This window comes from Apium graveolens, chromosome 7, assembly GCF_009905375.1.
Source record: "Apium graveolens cultivar Ventura chromosome 7, ASM990537v1, whole genome shotgun sequence".
In the NCBI taxonomy this organism is placed as follows: domain Eukaryota; kingdom Viridiplantae; phylum Streptophyta; class Magnoliopsida; order Apiales; family Apiaceae; genus Apium; species Apium graveolens.
The window spans coordinates 268,421,078-268,438,752 of NC_133653.1; the positions used below are offsets into that span (position 1 = coordinate 268,421,078).

At 31.8% G+C, this 17,675-nt stretch overlaps 1 protein-coding gene across 1 annotated transcript; it reads left to right on the forward strand.

Moving 5' to 3' along the window:
* The first annotated feature begins 394 nt into the window (after positions 1-394).
* Positions 395-1,484, forward strand: LOC141670544 (uncharacterized). Its single transcript, XM_074476438.1, has one exon. It carries the CDS (start codon positions 538-540, stop codon positions 1,144-1,146), a length of 609 nt encoding a protein of 202 aa, XP_074332539.1. The 5' UTR covers positions 395-537; the 3' UTR covers positions 1,147-1,484.
* The last annotated feature ends 16,191 nt before the right edge of the window (positions 1,485-17,675 follow it).

The window sequence follows — 17,675 nt, forward strand, 5'->3', positions numbered from 1 at the left end:
ATTAAAAAGTTGCCAAAATCATGAAAACCATATATCCAGCCCAATAAATATTTACAAAACAAAATTATTTTCGAAATCTCTGTACAAAATGATTAAATGAGAAGTACAAGATTTACCGAGAAATGATAAGTGCATATGATATGTTATTCAAGTTTGTCACCGTATTTTTCCGAGAATTTTGTACACAAAAATGTACACAAAATTATTGTTCACAAAAAAAATCATATGTTATATCGTTCAAGTTTCTCACCGTATTTTATAGAAAATTCGTGAACATTTCTGTGCACTAGACATTTTTCATATTCATATTCATATTCAAGTTACTATTTTGCCCTTTTTCTTCTCTTTTCACTTTGTCAAAATGTCATATATATGTGTCATCGTTGATTAAAAATCTAACTTTCACCCAACAAAACACTTGTAAGTGACAACATTGAACCAAAGATATAGAGATATAAGCTCATAATTAATACAAGGAAACATACTTATTACAACTACAACCATACAACAACCACTCCTTTCCTTAACAATAGCTAAATGTCTTCCCCTGCACTAATTCTCGTTCAAGATCATGAGCCAGATCAATCCTCATTCTCTCCTTCCTCTAATTCTCGTCGATCGTCTTGTCGAACGCTTTCTCCCCCGTCCTCTCCGTCCTTCTCGTCGTCAAATTCTTCTGTAAAATCATTCTCAGTCGACGAAAATGTTCTGAATTCGAATCATTATCCTTTTAGCCCTAGAACTCCTCTGCATTTTCCGGGACAAGTTCCGTTTTCATGGGAACAAATCCCCGGGATCCCGAAAAACAAACAACTCTCGAAAACACTCAACATCACTCAACTCCCACCACCTCCTGCAGCTGCAAATCAAAAACTCAAAACAGCTCAAAAGAAACCCTACATTTCTCCACATGCCAGTTTCCAAAAAGACCCTTTTTTCGCAGCATTTCTCGAGTGTTCCAAAGACAGTGAACAGCATGGCAGCATTGGTAATTACTGGAAAATTTCAAGGGTAACAAAGACTTTAACCAACCGGTTAGGGTTCATCAGCATGCACACTAACATTTCTTGCAAAAACACTTGTGCAGTCTCCGATTCTATATCATCACATCATACATACAATATTAGTACTCGCCGTTCACTTTAAAGTTCACCGGAGAACGGAGATTCATTTTCCGGTCACCGACAATGTAAAGTATTTTATAAGGTATGTTTCTCTGTATTTTTCAGTAACTTGAGACGGACGGAGTAGAATATTTTACGAGAAAAAGTCAAAAATATTCCAACCTCTATGTAATTTAGAAATCAAAATCTATGTATTCAACTACTAGAGACCAGTGTCCAAAATGTTTAGTTTTGTTTAGTATAAGAAGTCAAAATATTTGTGCATCTAGAGTCTAGTTAAGTGTGTGATCCTTGCTGTATTGTGTTCCATGTGAATGGTGTATATATTTTTATATGGGTGAATGAGTAAAATTTACATAATCTCATGTGCTGGGACATAGATCTTGGACCTCCATTGTCCTTTCTTTTCACAATAATGTACTACCACATGATTTATATTAGATTAGATGATTTTAATTTTTAATTTACTAGTTGTCATAGTAGATCCGTATTAGTTGACTTTATATGTGAGAATTTTTTTAAAAAAAATTAAGTCATTACTAATGACTCGTTAGTAAATATTTAGTTGACATGAATTTTTTTTATATGTTTTAGAAATAAAAAAAAACCTTCACATATGTAGGGTTGCACGGCAAAAAAGTTCCTACCTCAAAACCGAAACTAATAATGTTCTGTATAATAATATATTTTACAATATTTTACTTGTAAAATATATTAGATCTACAAGATTATCATTTGAATAATGACATTTGCAAAACATAATTAGCAAAATGATATATTTCATAATATTTTGTGTAATATATTACTTGCAGAACATATATGATCAATTCCGGGGCTCTAATGAAACAGACGGTGGACTCCAAAAAAATTTACGCTTGTTACAAATATATATGAACTTCACAAATTAAAATTCAAAATTAAATATTTGGGAATAATTATTTTATATATTTACAAGTAGTAGGGTGTATGATGAGAAAATACGCTATTGTGATGTGAAAGTTCTCATTTATGGCGCGCTTCGAAATTACTATGTATGAGGTTTCTTCGAATTAATATAATTTTATAAGTTTTTTTTTAAAAAAAAACTTGAAAAACTCTCACTATACATAAAAAACCGGAATACTGGAGTTGAACTAATTTATTATATTTATTGGATTTTTGTAGTGTGTGCCCATCCGCGTATTGTAAGAGTTAGTGTTTGATGAGATTTACATAAAATATTGATGGAGAGCTCGTTAATAATGATCTTCCATGCACAAAAATTTCCATCAATAAAACTTTTACAACTCATCAATCACAATTTCTTAGTACTCACTCCGTCCCTAAAAACGTTTTTTATTTGTGTATGACACGTTTGTCGATGCACACTTTTGATTGTTAATATCTTTAATTTCGTATTAGTATTAAATATAAAAACTTCATTGTATTAAAGTACTCATAAATACGAATCCAACAAGATCACACACGACTATATTTCCTCTTATAAATTAGACGTAAATTAGTAATCAATCGCTTATCATGAACAGTGTACGAAGTCATAATAGGAAGTGTTATACGGGGCGGAGGGAGTAATACCTAATAATTTCGGAAGTATTTGTCTATAAATATAGATATTAGATAAATTATTTTAATTTTGACAAAAATCATACGAATAATAAAAAGAAATTTAATATCCAATTTCAATATCATAATTTTATTTTTATCTGTGTTGTTAATGGGGAACTTGAATGATGGCCTCAAAACACGTCAAACGGCCGTGGTAGGGTTCTTGAGATAAAATGTGGTGAACAAAATGATGAATGTTTTGGTGGGCTTATAGCAGTACCTTTTCTTCATTGCCTTAATCCCTTACTCCCGAGTTTTAATTAGGAAGGAAAGTAAGTGGTGGGTGAGTAAAGTAATTTCACTTGTATTCATATTTGTGCTCCCGAGTTTTTAAAAGAAGCGAAAGCAAATAATAATGAATGTAAATTTAACAAACTTTCATTCCAAAACTTTCACTCCAAAAGTGGGATGAAAGTACTTTATATCCTTATCACTTACTTCCTTCCATTTAAAAAACTCGGGAGTGAGGCCTAAGTTTTGTACTTAAATGTGATGAGAGAGAAACAAAAAGTACTCACTCTGTCTCATTCATTTATATACACTTTCTTTTTTTATGTCTCATTCAATTCTATACATTTCAAACTTATCAAAAATAGTAAAAATTTAATAATATAAAAATCAACCACATCCACTAATTTCTCTCACTACACTCGATTTATTCATTAAATATTGATTGGTCCTACCACTTTACCAAGCTTTATACTTTTTTCACTAAATTATATTTTTTTTATCTCTCATCCCACTACCTTACCTAAACTAATATTATTTTAATGAATTTTTTGTCCTCCGTGCCTAAATCATTCGTATAGAAATGGTTGAGACGAAGAGTGTATATAATTTAGTGAGAAAAAGTATAAAGTTGGTTAAATCAGTTGGACTATTCAATATTTAATAAATAAAGTGAGCGTGGTGGGAGAAAGCGGTTGGTGTAATTAATTTTTATATTATAATTTTTTTACAAATTTTGATAAGTTTAAAATGTATATAATTATATGAGACATCAAAAAAGAAAAATGTATACAAATAAATAGGACAGAGGAAATAACGACATAAACAAAGAAAAACCATTATCATATCAAGAATAAAGGTTCCCCCGCCTAATCCATTATATTTGGTCTACCAACTCTGGCTACTAGCATGATTCAATATAGATATATTTTAACAAATATGTCAAATTGAATTTAATCAAAAACTTATGATTTAGACTTGAATTTAATAGTTTATTTCTAATGGGAATATAAATTTTGTTGATTTTGTGCTTGAAACTTGATCTGAAATCAAAATATTTTGTAGATTTAAGTTCTTATGCGAATCAATATTGATATTTTAATATCGACTCTGGTTTCTTTTATAAAAATTACATGACTTATTAAATTTTCACTAGACATTCAGAATTTATACATGGGTGTAGCTAGAAAATCAATTCGATGGTATTAAAATTTGAAAATTTTGTAATGATTTTAAAATTTAGTTTATAAATTTTATTTCAGTGGGATGTAAATATTAATTTTATATTTAAATTTAGATTAAATATGTGTAATATAACGAAATTTATACCAAGTATGAGTTAGAGCTCCCTGCATTTACACGTCTTTCAACATGGAAAATACAAAAATCAATTTTTTTTTTATTTTACAATATTATAATCAGTGTTTAAAATCATTTCAGTTCGAAATACATGATTTTTTTTATTCCGGACGAAATTGTTAATGACAAAAAATAAAAAGTACTGCTAGTTTGTCCATAAAGTAGCAACAAATGATTACAGTTTGTTTAGTCCGTTGAATAGTCTCCCTTGGTACTCACTCCAACTTGACTTAAACTAATCCCTGCATTAATACTTCAATCTAAACTTTGAAGTATTTTTGTTTTTTGTAAAATAATATATTTAATTCAATAATAAAAAGTCATAAGCCATTTACATAAATCATCGAGTCGAATAAATATAAAATGAATCAAATTGCTGATTTTCATGCAAATATTCGTGCAAATACCATCAAGCGATATGTTGATGAAAACTTATTTACATGTACTTGTTTTATCACAATTCCAACACGTTTGAGTTATAGGCCATAAATGTAACTTAGTATAAACCTTCATCACTAAATCAGATCCAGCATTCACAGTAAAAAAACTCACAATAAAAAAGAGAACAAACACTCTCATCGCAGAGAGAAAAAAATTGAAATTCTAAATAAAATTTTAGATAACATTAAGTTTGAATATTATTTTAATTGATTTAAATTATGATGGTAGACAATTCCATTCCATACCAGTCTCATAATTTAAATTATATTTAAAATAATATGCATCATAGTTATTTGTATCTTGTACGAATAATTGTGGTACTTTTAGCATTAGTAATATTATTTAGAATTTTTGTTCTAAGTAATCAATGCTTATTTCTTGAATCACTAATATTGAAAGTTGAAGTATTTTCTAAGTTATGTGCATAAAACACTCAATATTTTTTATGCTTAGAAAGTATTTCTAAAATTACTAATTATCCAGAGAGTGAGTGTCACGTATATAAGTCATATATCCTTTTGGTGATTATTCAAGGATAATTATAAATATTTAAGTGCTAGTATCTAACTCATAGATATTTAATATTTATTTATTTAATATATATTTTTGGTAGTTTGGATTATGAAAATTGAAGCAATTCAATGATTTTATTTGCTCCATAATTCAAACTAATTTAAAATAAATAAGCAGCATGATTGATTATAACTAAATCTGTCAACAATTGATATCTAGTATATTGATTGTAACTTATGTGTTATAAGTTAATTATGAGATTTTGGCTTTAGTGAATCTGGCAATGCTCACATCTCAAGAATTCACTGAAATCTGAATCATGATTGTAGCATGATTAGTTGTATGCTAATTTTTGACTTATATGAGTTAATGATATTTAGTTAAGAGTTCAACTACGAACTAATTGTGAAGTATTAGTATTTGTGACATTACTTAGAACTCCTCTAAATAATTAATGTTTATCCTTAGTCACTTATACTGATATAAAAAGTGTAACAATCTTTCTTAAGTACAACTATGTTCAATGTGGATAATGCTTTAGTAGAAGTAACCAAATGTTGTCCACTTAGAATAATTTTTATACTTATTTGCAAATTCCTAAACACTTTGATATTAGATGCAATACTCAGGGATCAAAGTATATGGAACATAGAGTATCTTTCTAAGACTGCAAACAAGACAATGTTGGTTAATGTTGCTTTATTTATCGAACCAATATTGTTTGAGATGTTACAGTTGTTAGGAGTTAGCAATTGTATAATATATGAAATTGAATGCTAATGTCTATGTGATAGATAATTAGTATTTAATTCATTGATATCTTATTTTAATTAATATATTTGAATTATGATGTTAGAAAATTCCATGTCAAATCAGTTTCATGATTTAAATTATATTAAAATATGATGCAACATAATTATTGGTATCTAAAGTACTTGACAAGTATCAGTCAATGATTTATTGTTAATATTTTGTTGCAGATAATTGTGAGATTTTAAGTTCTAGTGAATTTATATACTTTTCTATATCTGAAAGATTTACTACAATTTGAAACTAGCAGCATAATCATTCTTACTAAGATTATTTATCAATAAACAATGTTGTTGGTAATAATTTTATAAAGATAGATTATGGAGCTTTTGACATGAATGAGAATTGCTTAGACTTTACCCTAAGTGATCAATGCTTTTACAAAAACTCATTCATATTGAAAGATAAAATCTTTCTTTCTCTTCTTAATACTGTTATATCATCAGGTTGCGTCTTTTCAAATCATTTATCTTTTTAGGGATTAAAACAAACTTGTGCACTCAAACAGTTTTTAAGAGAAAAATCAAACTTCTTTCTACAGTGGTGATTGCTTATTTCATTAAAATCTTTTTGAAATCACTATCGTACATCATTTCTCTCAAAAGATTAAATGCATAATTTTCATTCATTATAGATCTTAAGTGCATTTTATCTCTATATTTCCATATGTTCTGTGATACAGGTTCAGCCTCCAATGACCTTGTTTCATTTGATAGTCGTGAGGTTGAAAACCCACAACTTCTATCCCAGACTGTAAAGACAAACACAGAAACAGAACCAACCAACACTCTCTTACCACTAAAATGAAGTATGAATGAACGGGAGGGAGAAAGTGCCTTAGTGCACCACATTTCTGAAGTCAACCCAGCAGCTCTGTCTCCTACAAAGTTGAGATATATCAAAACTGAGACAACTGCTAGCTCCCATACATCTTCTCAAAAATATGTAATGGCTGAAAAAGCACAAAATAGTTACTAGATTCATCCTCTCAACATGGTGCGTCTATTGAAATTCGCTTGTCGGCCAGGGTATCCGATGTAGTGTCACCACCTCAAACATAAACAATTCTTGATGCACAAGGAAATGTTACACACACAAAGGATGAGTTGACGGAAATAAGAGTTTCGACCATTTTACGGTCAGATTTGATTGTTCAAGGTTCTTTAATGGACCAATTGCCTTTATAGGTGTAAGGAGAGGATACTGATCCAATAGCCATATGTCAGTGGTCAATGTCTACCTCCCCAGGCTTAAATCCCCTGGATGCATCTGCGGATAGTGGATCTGACATAGGTGCAGATCGGAAACTTGTTGTACCTGATGAGTTGCAAGGAAATGTCTTCACAGACATTAGAAGGAAACTTTGATCTTTATGCTAAATTCTTTGGATCATTGTTTACCTTCCCAGAGTTCAAATCTGGAACCCTAAAAGGGAAACTAGCAACTTGTAGATTATGACTCAGATTCATCTGACAAGTCTAACGAGGATGGGGATTTGCGAACTCCCATTGCACCACCCGTGACCTCCTTAAGGAGGGCTAAGGTGATTTTTCTTGCAGGTACAACTGGATTTTGGAGCTATGAGATGAGTGATACACTTGTGAGAATGAGTGTAAACACGAGTGAAGAGAAGAGTTAAACATTTGTGAGGTACACGAAACAGAATCACACACTCACAGTGAGGAAGAAAGAGAAATATCCTATCCCATTCCCTATCCCTAAACACTGGTTCTTGATACTTCGGGTCTCCAATCTGTTTATGATTGGAACCTAACTCTTAGGGACCTAACATTTACAGATTGGATTAGAATACTTCGGGACCTAACAAGTTCGGGACATAACAATTGGTAATAATTGGCGATCTCACATTTGGGAGGTATAAGGAGTTGGGAATATTGGTTAACAAGATGATCAACAGTGAAGCCATTTCTGCAGCATTTAAAGGGACATGGTTGATCAGACTGCGACTTGTTATTTCTTTTCCAACCAAGTAATATATGAGAACTCCTTCAGATAGCAGCATATATTCCTTCTCTAAGGGGAGATAAAAGCTTAAGTAATAGTTTGGAGGATTTCTCAAATAAGGGGGAGAAATAGCAGGCGGGAGGAAAAAGGTAAAGCATATGTACACCACAAGGTAATTTCCTAGTAATAATAAGAAGTGGTTTGGTTCATCAATATTCTTCATAAGGGGAGAAGCTGTTTTCCAAAAGGGGAGTACCATTGGTTTTTATCTGCGGATCCTATTGTACGAGAGATGTGGTAAACGAAGGTGATCTCTTTTAAACAGTTGATTTTCATAAGGGGAGAAGCAAGAGAGATATGCGCTTCTTAACAGGAAATGTGGTTGTATAAAAGAAGCTGCTGATGATTACTTCAAGATTGAGAAGTATTATCTGACAGAGATTTGAAGAACCAAGGAAAGGAAGATGAAACTAGTTGAAGATCAGTTCAGTGCTAGAGGAACAAGTTCTTTCATTTCAGTCACTCAAGATATCTGGAAATGCAGTATTTGATCCAGAAAACAAATAACATTATTTACAAGTCCCGGTACTTTACTTTTTACAAGTTGTTAGCTGAGTTATCCTCTCTATTTAATTTGTTTGTTAGGTCTAACAATCAAATAGGGGGAGATTGTTGGTGAGACTACGTAGCTGTATGAACAGTTACGTGATAACTCAACACGAGAACAACACTAGAACATGACAGGTCAATAATACTACGACTACACAAGAAATCAGAAGAAATGAAGACAAGGCAAATGCAAAGAATCAAAAGATTAGAAAAAGGCTTGAAGTCTATTTACAGGTCACTGAAAGAAGTTCATTAATATGATCATGCCTCAGTGAAGAATAAAGGTTAAAGACTTTCAGGATTTCAGAATTGATGAAGATTCAGTGTATAAGTGCTACCAGAAGATTTCAGTGTATTGGCTATGATTGAAGATAGACAGTGCTCGAAGCATAGGAATCTGAAGAATTGAAGACATGGTATAGACAGAGGTTAAAGAAGACAGCTGCAATCTTGAAGTTATACTCACTGTCAGGAGTTCATTTATATGTTCAAACATCAGTGAAGAACAATGATTGAAGTATTCAAGATTGTATTTGCAATGAAGACATTGTCTAAAGTACCAGAAAGGATTCCAGTGAAAGTACAGTTGTTTATTGACATTCAGTGTTTGAAGCGATAAAGTTGTTGCAAGCTTAACAATATATCAAGGCTATAATACGAAGACCTGAATCGGGGTTAGTCGTCTGTGAACCAGACCAGTTGCACTAGGCGGGTATTATTTTTAGAAGAATTGTTAAGTTGAGGAACGTAGTTGGATTGAACGTTTATCTGTTAAAGTATGAGAAGAGGTGTGCAGGGTATACTACTAAACGGCTCGAGGGATTGACCACGTTCAAAGTTTAAGTGTTAACTTAAATAAATTTACTTAATGGAATTTGAAATAATTTATTTAATAAACTTAAAATGATTTATTTTATAAATTTTAAATAATTTTATTTTATAAATTTAAATTAGTTTATTTATATAAGTTATATTTAAGTTTATTTTATAAATTAATTTAGTTACAATTTAAAGTTAAATAAAAAGAAAAAAAAGGAAAAAGAAAAGAAAACAAAAGAAAAGAAAAGAAAAAGAAAAATGAAAACAAAAAAAGAAAAAGGAAACAAAAAGGAAACAAAAAAAGAAAATAAAAGACAAAAGAAAAAAGCAACCAATGGTCGCAGGTTGGTTTTTCAACCAAAAGAAAGTTAAGTACAAATAATTGTACTTATTTTTATTGGTTTACAGATTCAAGGTCGCAAGTTACCTGTACTATTATTAGTCGCAAGTTATACTCCTAAAGTCCTGGTCGCCAGTTAGATTTTGGTTAATAATTATAAGTGCCAAAAATCCTTGGTCGCAAGTTACTAAAAGAACCCCTGGTCGCAGCTTACTCCTCAGCCACATCTTTGCTGATACAATCAATAAACTTGTGTGGTTCATTTTTAGCCACACATTTTTAATTGATATAAGTCTACACTCAAGCAGCAGAAGCAATTCAAAAGTTCTGTTCATTTTCTCTCCCAAAGAGCTGAAAATTTGCAGCAAAGAGATACAGAGAAGATATACACACAAATCCATATCAGTTATTCTTCTCACCGGAGTAACGTTATAATGCCCGATTTAATTCTTGTATATTCTTAGGGGCATTATAATCGTTACCCGGTAATTAAATCCTTAGACAAACAAAAGCTAGATCATTGTATAGGATTTAATTTGTTGATCTTTGTAGAAGCTAGGAACTTTGTTGTTCTTAGATTGTAGCCGGTTAATTTTATCTTCCGGAGTGTAGCAACACCCCTCACGGATTTATATATGAATATATACTTCCCCGAATATCTTGTGTTCCTCGTTTTATTGTTCAAGATACTATTCACCTCAAGAACACGGAACCACTCATTTTATTGTGCTTTTTCTTTCACAGGCACATGTGCTTGTGCAGACAGACAATAGGACACTAAAGAGGACCAGTTGTTCTTTGAAGATAACAAGACACCCAAAACAAAATAATGGAGCAGAGAAGAGATATGGCTCAGAACCCCGTGGGGTTACTACTCACACATCATAATAGACTCTCAAGGATTTATACAGTGATTTATGCTCTGTATTTTTCGATCCTTTTATTGAAAATATAACTCTCCTTTTACAGAATAAGGAAGAGCGTCAGTAAAAAAATAAAATCGTCATTGCTTACAATTTTCTGCACCAATATTAAAGTAGATACCCTACTGATAGTAGATGTTATCTCTTTATAAAGTAGATACTTTCCACTTTAATCCTCCATCACTTCTTTTCCGGCTGCTTTGTTAGTGGTTGAGATGCAATTTGGACATTCAAGCTGGATGCCAAACTTGTTTGTCTCTTTTTTTTTTCTTACAAAAAATCTCTTGGTGTGATCCAACAACATCTTTGTGTAATAATTGTTTTCTGAAGGCTACAATCTTGTTGTAATCTTCTCCACTCATTCCTTTGTGCGAATAGGATGTCATTAAGGCATGAGTTGTTGCTAAATTGACTTTTAACTTATCTTCTTTCTGAATGCTAAATAATTTATTGATTAGAATCAATAACTTATTTTCAGCAAGCTCCTATAAATCATTTTTCTCCAAAGTGGGTTCCATAGCTTGACTTGGAGAATAGATCTTTTCTTTGGCAGAACCAACCTGAACATAATGAAATGGCTAATTTGCTGGACAATCATATTCATCTTCATTTTCCCAGCATATAATTGTGCTAGAAGTTTTGATAAAGATATCAATTTATTGTCCACTAAGACAATTGTTTTTGAATATCTTAATGGCTTTTCTAAATTCCTTGGGGAACTTAGATATTTCTAAGAGGTTATTAGCAGGATATATTTGTGCTAATAATCCATATTGATATGCCTCGTAAACCATGTCTGGATCGGCATTTGGGTAGAAGTTGAAATAGCTAACATTTTTCTTGTCTGAAGTGAAAACGTGTTCACTAACAAACTCATTTTCTGTGGCCATTCTCCCAAATTGATAGAGATAGTTGAATCCTGAATAATAGGTTTCAAAGGTATCTTCTTCTGTTTGTATCAATAATTGCTGAGTTTTTGGAATATATCCTAAAACATTTTTGCTCGAGGATTCCTTTTTCTGGGTTATTGCTCCTGTATAAGTTAGATGTAATGCTTCTGCAGAGCCGATTAACTGAAGAGGAGGCTTCAGTTCTTGAGTAGTGTAAATATTTGCTGCAACTTTTGCTTCAGCAAATGATTTATACTTTTTGTGTTTGATGCCTGAGAATCCTTTTACTGCTTTCTCAGCTATCTCCCAAGTAGTGTATATTCCTGCATTAGAGCCGTTAAACACTACATAATAGGCTTTGGGGGCCCTGTATCCGATAGGGATTGCTGAAGTTTGATCTTCAGTCTTTTTAGGGATTGGAATTCCCCCGTTAGGCCTCAGATTTAAATCAGAGGGTTTTACTAAAGTTATGGAGGTCTGCACCTCAGTCTTGCTTTCTGACAAAGCAACAGCCTTTAACGGATTTGTTGGTTCTTTACCTGGAGCCGTTTGCTCAGGAATAGCCTCATCTTTGTTCATTTCTGAAGAAGGTGATGAAATGACCTTTTTTATTTTGCTTTCTGGCAAAGTAACAGCCTTTAACGGATTTGTTAATTCTTTACCTGGAGCTGTTTGCTCAGGAATAGGCTCATCTTTGTTCATTTCTGAAGAAGGTGAAGAAATAACCTTTTGTTGTTCAGGAAGAGAATACTTTCTTACATATTCCATTTCTGCAAGGCTGATGTGTCTCTCATCGATTGTGTCTGTCATCGATTAGCAGCTGAATTCTTTTTTTGTAAAATAACTTCTTTTAGAGCTAGTTGCTCGTAACTATTTTCCAAGGAATGATCATGAAATCTCAAAGAAAAAGATGAAATCTTTTAAGGCAAAGAAGCCTTTTGTTTCTTTTGAGAGAAACTAGTTTGTTTATGAGGATGAATTCGGTTTTGGTTGTGATTTCTTCATTCCTCCTTTCTGTATTTATAGGCATTTTAAAGCTTTGACATGCCTGCAAAAAGCAACTAAATGATGCATCTAGTGATGTCATTAGTAGTATTATTGTTGATATTCTCTTGTCAAGAAATCTGCCAAATAGTTCTTGACCCCTTCGATGTGTTCTACATCAAAGTTGTATTGACATAGCCATTGTTGCCATCAGACAAGTCTTCCTTGCTTATTATCTCCCTGTAACTTAATACGAAGAAAATAAGTGAAGATTCTGTTGTTTGTTCTAACCAAAAATTTAATTACGGTTGGATAAATAGAAAATTTACTGATAACTCTAATAACCGCAAGATATTCTTTTTTGTTAGAATAGTAATTCTTTTCAGCATCTTTAAATCTACCAAAAGCGTATCTGCAAATTAATTCTTTTTCAGAATTAACTGCTTTGAGGATCCCTCCCCAGTATTCTCCTGAAGCATCTGTTTCAATGATAAGCTTGTCATCTGGATCTGGATGATAGGGTTTTGGAAACCCCTTGAGATTCTTTTTTAACTTACGGATGTAGTCAGTGTCTGAATCCTTCCTTTCCCATGAAATATCCTTTTTGAGCTTAACCTGTAAAGGTGCATGAATAGATATAAGTTTGGGAATATAATTAGATGCATAAGTTAATATATCTAAAAACCTTTTCAACTACTTCTTATTTTCAAGTTTATCTGCGAATTTCTTAATATGTTCCAGAATATGAGCTTGTGGACAATGAGTTCCTTGATCAATTTCTAATCCTATGAAATTAATCTTTGTTTTGAAGAGCCGTGCTTTCTTCTTGGATAATATTATATTAAGATGCTGGCATCTTTTCAGTACTGCTGCTAGATATCTCAAATGATCATGTTCATTATCATTAAAGATAAGGATATCATCAACACAAATGCAACAAAATGATTCAAAAGATCTAAATGCACTCTGCATGTGTCTTTGAAAGATGGAGGGTGCTTATTTAAGTCCAAATGGAACCACAATCCATTGATAATGTCGTTGAAGACAAGTAAATACCGTAAGTAGCTGGGATTCTTCATCTAGCAAAATCTGCCAAAAACCAGATTTATAGTCTAACGAGCTAAATATTTTCTTACCTCTGATAAGGGTGAGAAGCTCGTCCTTATTAGGGAGATTATGGCTGTCTCCTATTGTAGCATCGTTGATTACTTTATAGTTGACTACCATTCTTTTATTTCCTCTTCTTCTTTCCGCTTCATTTTCTACAAGAAATGCAGGCGACATATGAGGTGATTTACTGGGAATAATGATTTTCATGTCTAGAAGCTCCTGAATTTTCTTGCCAAATTCTTTTCGATCCTGTGGGCTGTACTTCATCGGTCGAACCTTGATTACTGTCTCCGAATCTTTGAGCTTAATGACCACCCTCATCCATTTCTTAGTTTTTGTAGGATCCAATGGATTTTCTGAGCAGACAGAGTCTAATAATCCTTCGATTATAGCCATTTTTTATGTTTCAAGAACTAAATCATTATAAGCATTATTTAATTCTTTGAATTTTTCAATATTTTCCTTCCCCTTTTATAAAAAGAAAGATTTTATTGGAGCTGATGTTGATGGCATCAGGTTTTTTTATTTTTGAATTCTTTTCCATTGAATCTAAAAAACCTGGAATCCCATCTCCAAGCTGTTGTTATTTTTCTGATATATACTTCTTGACCTGCAAGGGTAAGTATAATCATTTTTGTATATTGAGTGAAAGGTTCATATAACTGATTAAAATTATTACCAACTAAAAAATCTATTCCAGATTCTTGTTGATAAATGGTAGGAATATGAAATATTTCTCCTGCGATTAGTATATCAAGGTTCTTACATACCTTGTTTATTGTAATGGTACTTCTATTAGCAATTTTTACCTGTATAGGTCTTTTGGCATTAACCCAATGTTCTAGCAGGATAACGTACTTACTTGTAACGCAAAGGCTTGATCTTGTATCAACATAACAATGTAATTCTATCTCCTTATATCCTGTAAACTTAAATTTACTTAAAAAGTAGATTGAGTTAGGATTAGTGATGTTGGTCATTACTATTTCTTCAGTCATAATCCGAGGAAGATGAATCATTGGAATCTGACTTTTCTAGTCATGGGTCTAATTCTTCAATTGAATATACTTCTTGTGTATTTTCATAAGGATCTTCAATAGGAATGTAACCTAAAGAATAAACCTGTTTAATCATTTGGGCCTTTTCTTCGTGTTTTTTCCTATTAGGGCATTCGTTCGCGTAGTGCCCTTCCTCATTGCAGATCCAACACCTGCAGTTTTTCTTACCGTTTGGGCAGAACTTTTGTTTATCTTTAGAATTTTTTTTAAAAGAATCTTTCTTAAAATATTTTCCTGGTTTAAAAGGTTTCTTTTTCCTGATAAAACTGTATTTGGTCATACGTTTATATGACTTCTTTTTATAGGGTTTATAAGAAGATTTTTTACACCTATATTCATATGATTTCTCAATTATCTTATCACAACATAGTTTGCTAAAAGATTTTAATCATTTTTGTTTCTTAGTTAAATCACAAACCTTAGTGATTTCTTCCTTAACAATTATTTGAGCATAAGCTAAACTATACTCTGCCGATCCTGTAGCTTCTAGATTAAACCTTTTTAAAGATTTTAATCCTAGTAGAGGAATCTTAAGGAGATAATCTTTGACGTATTTTGCATGTTCTGCCTGATCATGTAGCTGGTATAAATATTTTTCATAATCACAGTAAAATTGATCTAGAAAATATATGTAACAAAGCTGCATGTTAGTGATCATGGTTTTTGCTTTTATTTTAATCTTCTCCAACTCCTGAAGTTTATCAGATGATTGATTTATTTCTAAGAACATGGTATAGATAGCATCTAAAATATTTTCAAAGGCTGTAACAAGACTCATAACTGGATCCCGATTGGTGTTTTTAATAAATGAATTAACAACCCCTAACGTCTTATGTTCAACCAGTAACAAAACCGTGTTTTGATCATCACAAGATTCTTTGTTAGTCTGAATAATCAAACTGATTTCTTTTGCCCAAGAATCAATAAGTTCTTTTCTGTTTGGTTTCCCATCAATATTCAAGATACTACTACCAAAGATATTAGTAGTTTCTTTTGTATCAGGGTTATAAGGATAAAAATTACATTTTCTTTTTATGTTTTCTTCGAACTTAACTCCTGATGTTCCACTCATATCCTGCTTTGGGGTAGAAGGAGGAGAAGTTTGTCTGTTTGTTCTGAGATTTTCTGTTTCTTCATTTTTAGAACTATCAACTTTCGTTTCCTGAAAGTCATCCTATTCTTCAGAACTGGAACTTTCAATAGTATTAATAATATCAAGACCAAATAAGGATTTTAATTCATTACTATTTTTTATTTCTTGGTTGGCTTCAGATTCATCATCTAACTCCATTAACCTGATTACTTGTTCAAGGACTTCGCAATTTTCATCATTCACCTGCAATTCTTCTTCTTTCATGTTATTCCATAAGATTTTTACTACTGTCTTTATGTAATTCATTCTGACCTTTTATCAGAACCGAATGGCCATATTAGACTACCAGGATTTTTTCCTGTTCCTAGCTCTTCGTTCCCGACATTATAGTTGGGACAGCTGTATTTCCAAGGTCTTGATTTGGCCGTTGGATTTTCATCTAGGGTGAGGACTTCTTTTCCTTTTCCCTTGAGGGCCTCTAAGATCTCTTTGTTGCAAGGACAATCTTGAATTACTATTTTTAATTCAGTGATAATTTTTGCTGCTGCTGCTGCTGCTGCTGATTTAATTTGTCTGTAATACGATTAGCTTGATGCATTGTAAGCAATTTAAGAATTTCGCCTATTTGTGGTTTTATATTTTTCTAAAAATCCTCTAGTAAATTCTTAATGCTCATCCTAAGATTTTCTTAAGGTATTCTTCTATTTCTTTAAACTTTAATTCAAGAGCCTTATCTTCAAACTTAGCATTTCTAAGTTGTGAGATCTGTGCCTCCAATCCTTCAATCTTAGTATTTTGTTTGATTAAGAGCTTTTTTATGTCTCTTAGAATTTCGACTTCTATTTCGCTGCCTTTTCTAACAAAGGTGGAGTACTTGTTGTAAATACTTGGTGATTTTGTATGTTTTTTACTAGGATCTTTACTGAGTCCAAAATAGGATAATAAATTGTATATTCCTAATAGACATATTCCCGAAATCTGATTAAGGTTATTCGTAGAAGATACGATAGTATTCAGACTGTTACTTCCTACTACACCACTAAAGATGTAATTTCTGGGTTCAAGGTCTATTCCTTCATTTAACTTTTTAAATTCAAAATTTTTTCCTTTTTTATAAATGTGAGGATGTCTTTTTGAAGGACTATTATGCTGTTGCATATTTGTAGGACTGGTAATTATCACAGGATATCCAATTTCTGACATAAATCATCAACTCTCTTAGAGACGCTATGAAGTAATTCTTTATTGGAAGATTCACCAATATCTAAAGTGTTTTTTCTAAAACTCTTTCTAGATTTTTGTCCTAAAATTGGTTTATTTTTTGTAATATCAATTGCCCAAGAATTATCTAAAAGACTGATTTCTGAGAATTGCTTCTCTTCTACAGATTCTATTTCTAAGAATACATCATCTAATTGGATATATTCATTCTTTTTGTAGTCTATACTATGATGACTATTAGTTAAAGCATGAGCGACAACATAAGTTATGCTTAATACTTTATCATTTGCATTCATCAAATTGTGTCTTTCAAAATCATGCACAAAAGATAATATTTGATCAATATTTTTTATATCTAGACTAAAACCAAATTTAGGGTAGACATTAAACATAAAATTTTGATATGCTAAATTACCTCTAGCAGCACCTAAAATACAGTCCTTTCGGTCATTGATTCTATTGTCTATTAGAGCCATTTTAATAGGGGAAATTCCTTCTTGAAATTCTGCTTTGAGAAGAATTTTCATAGCTCCTAAGTGAATTATGGTGATGGTAGCTCTTGTCTTAGCGTCTATTTTTAATA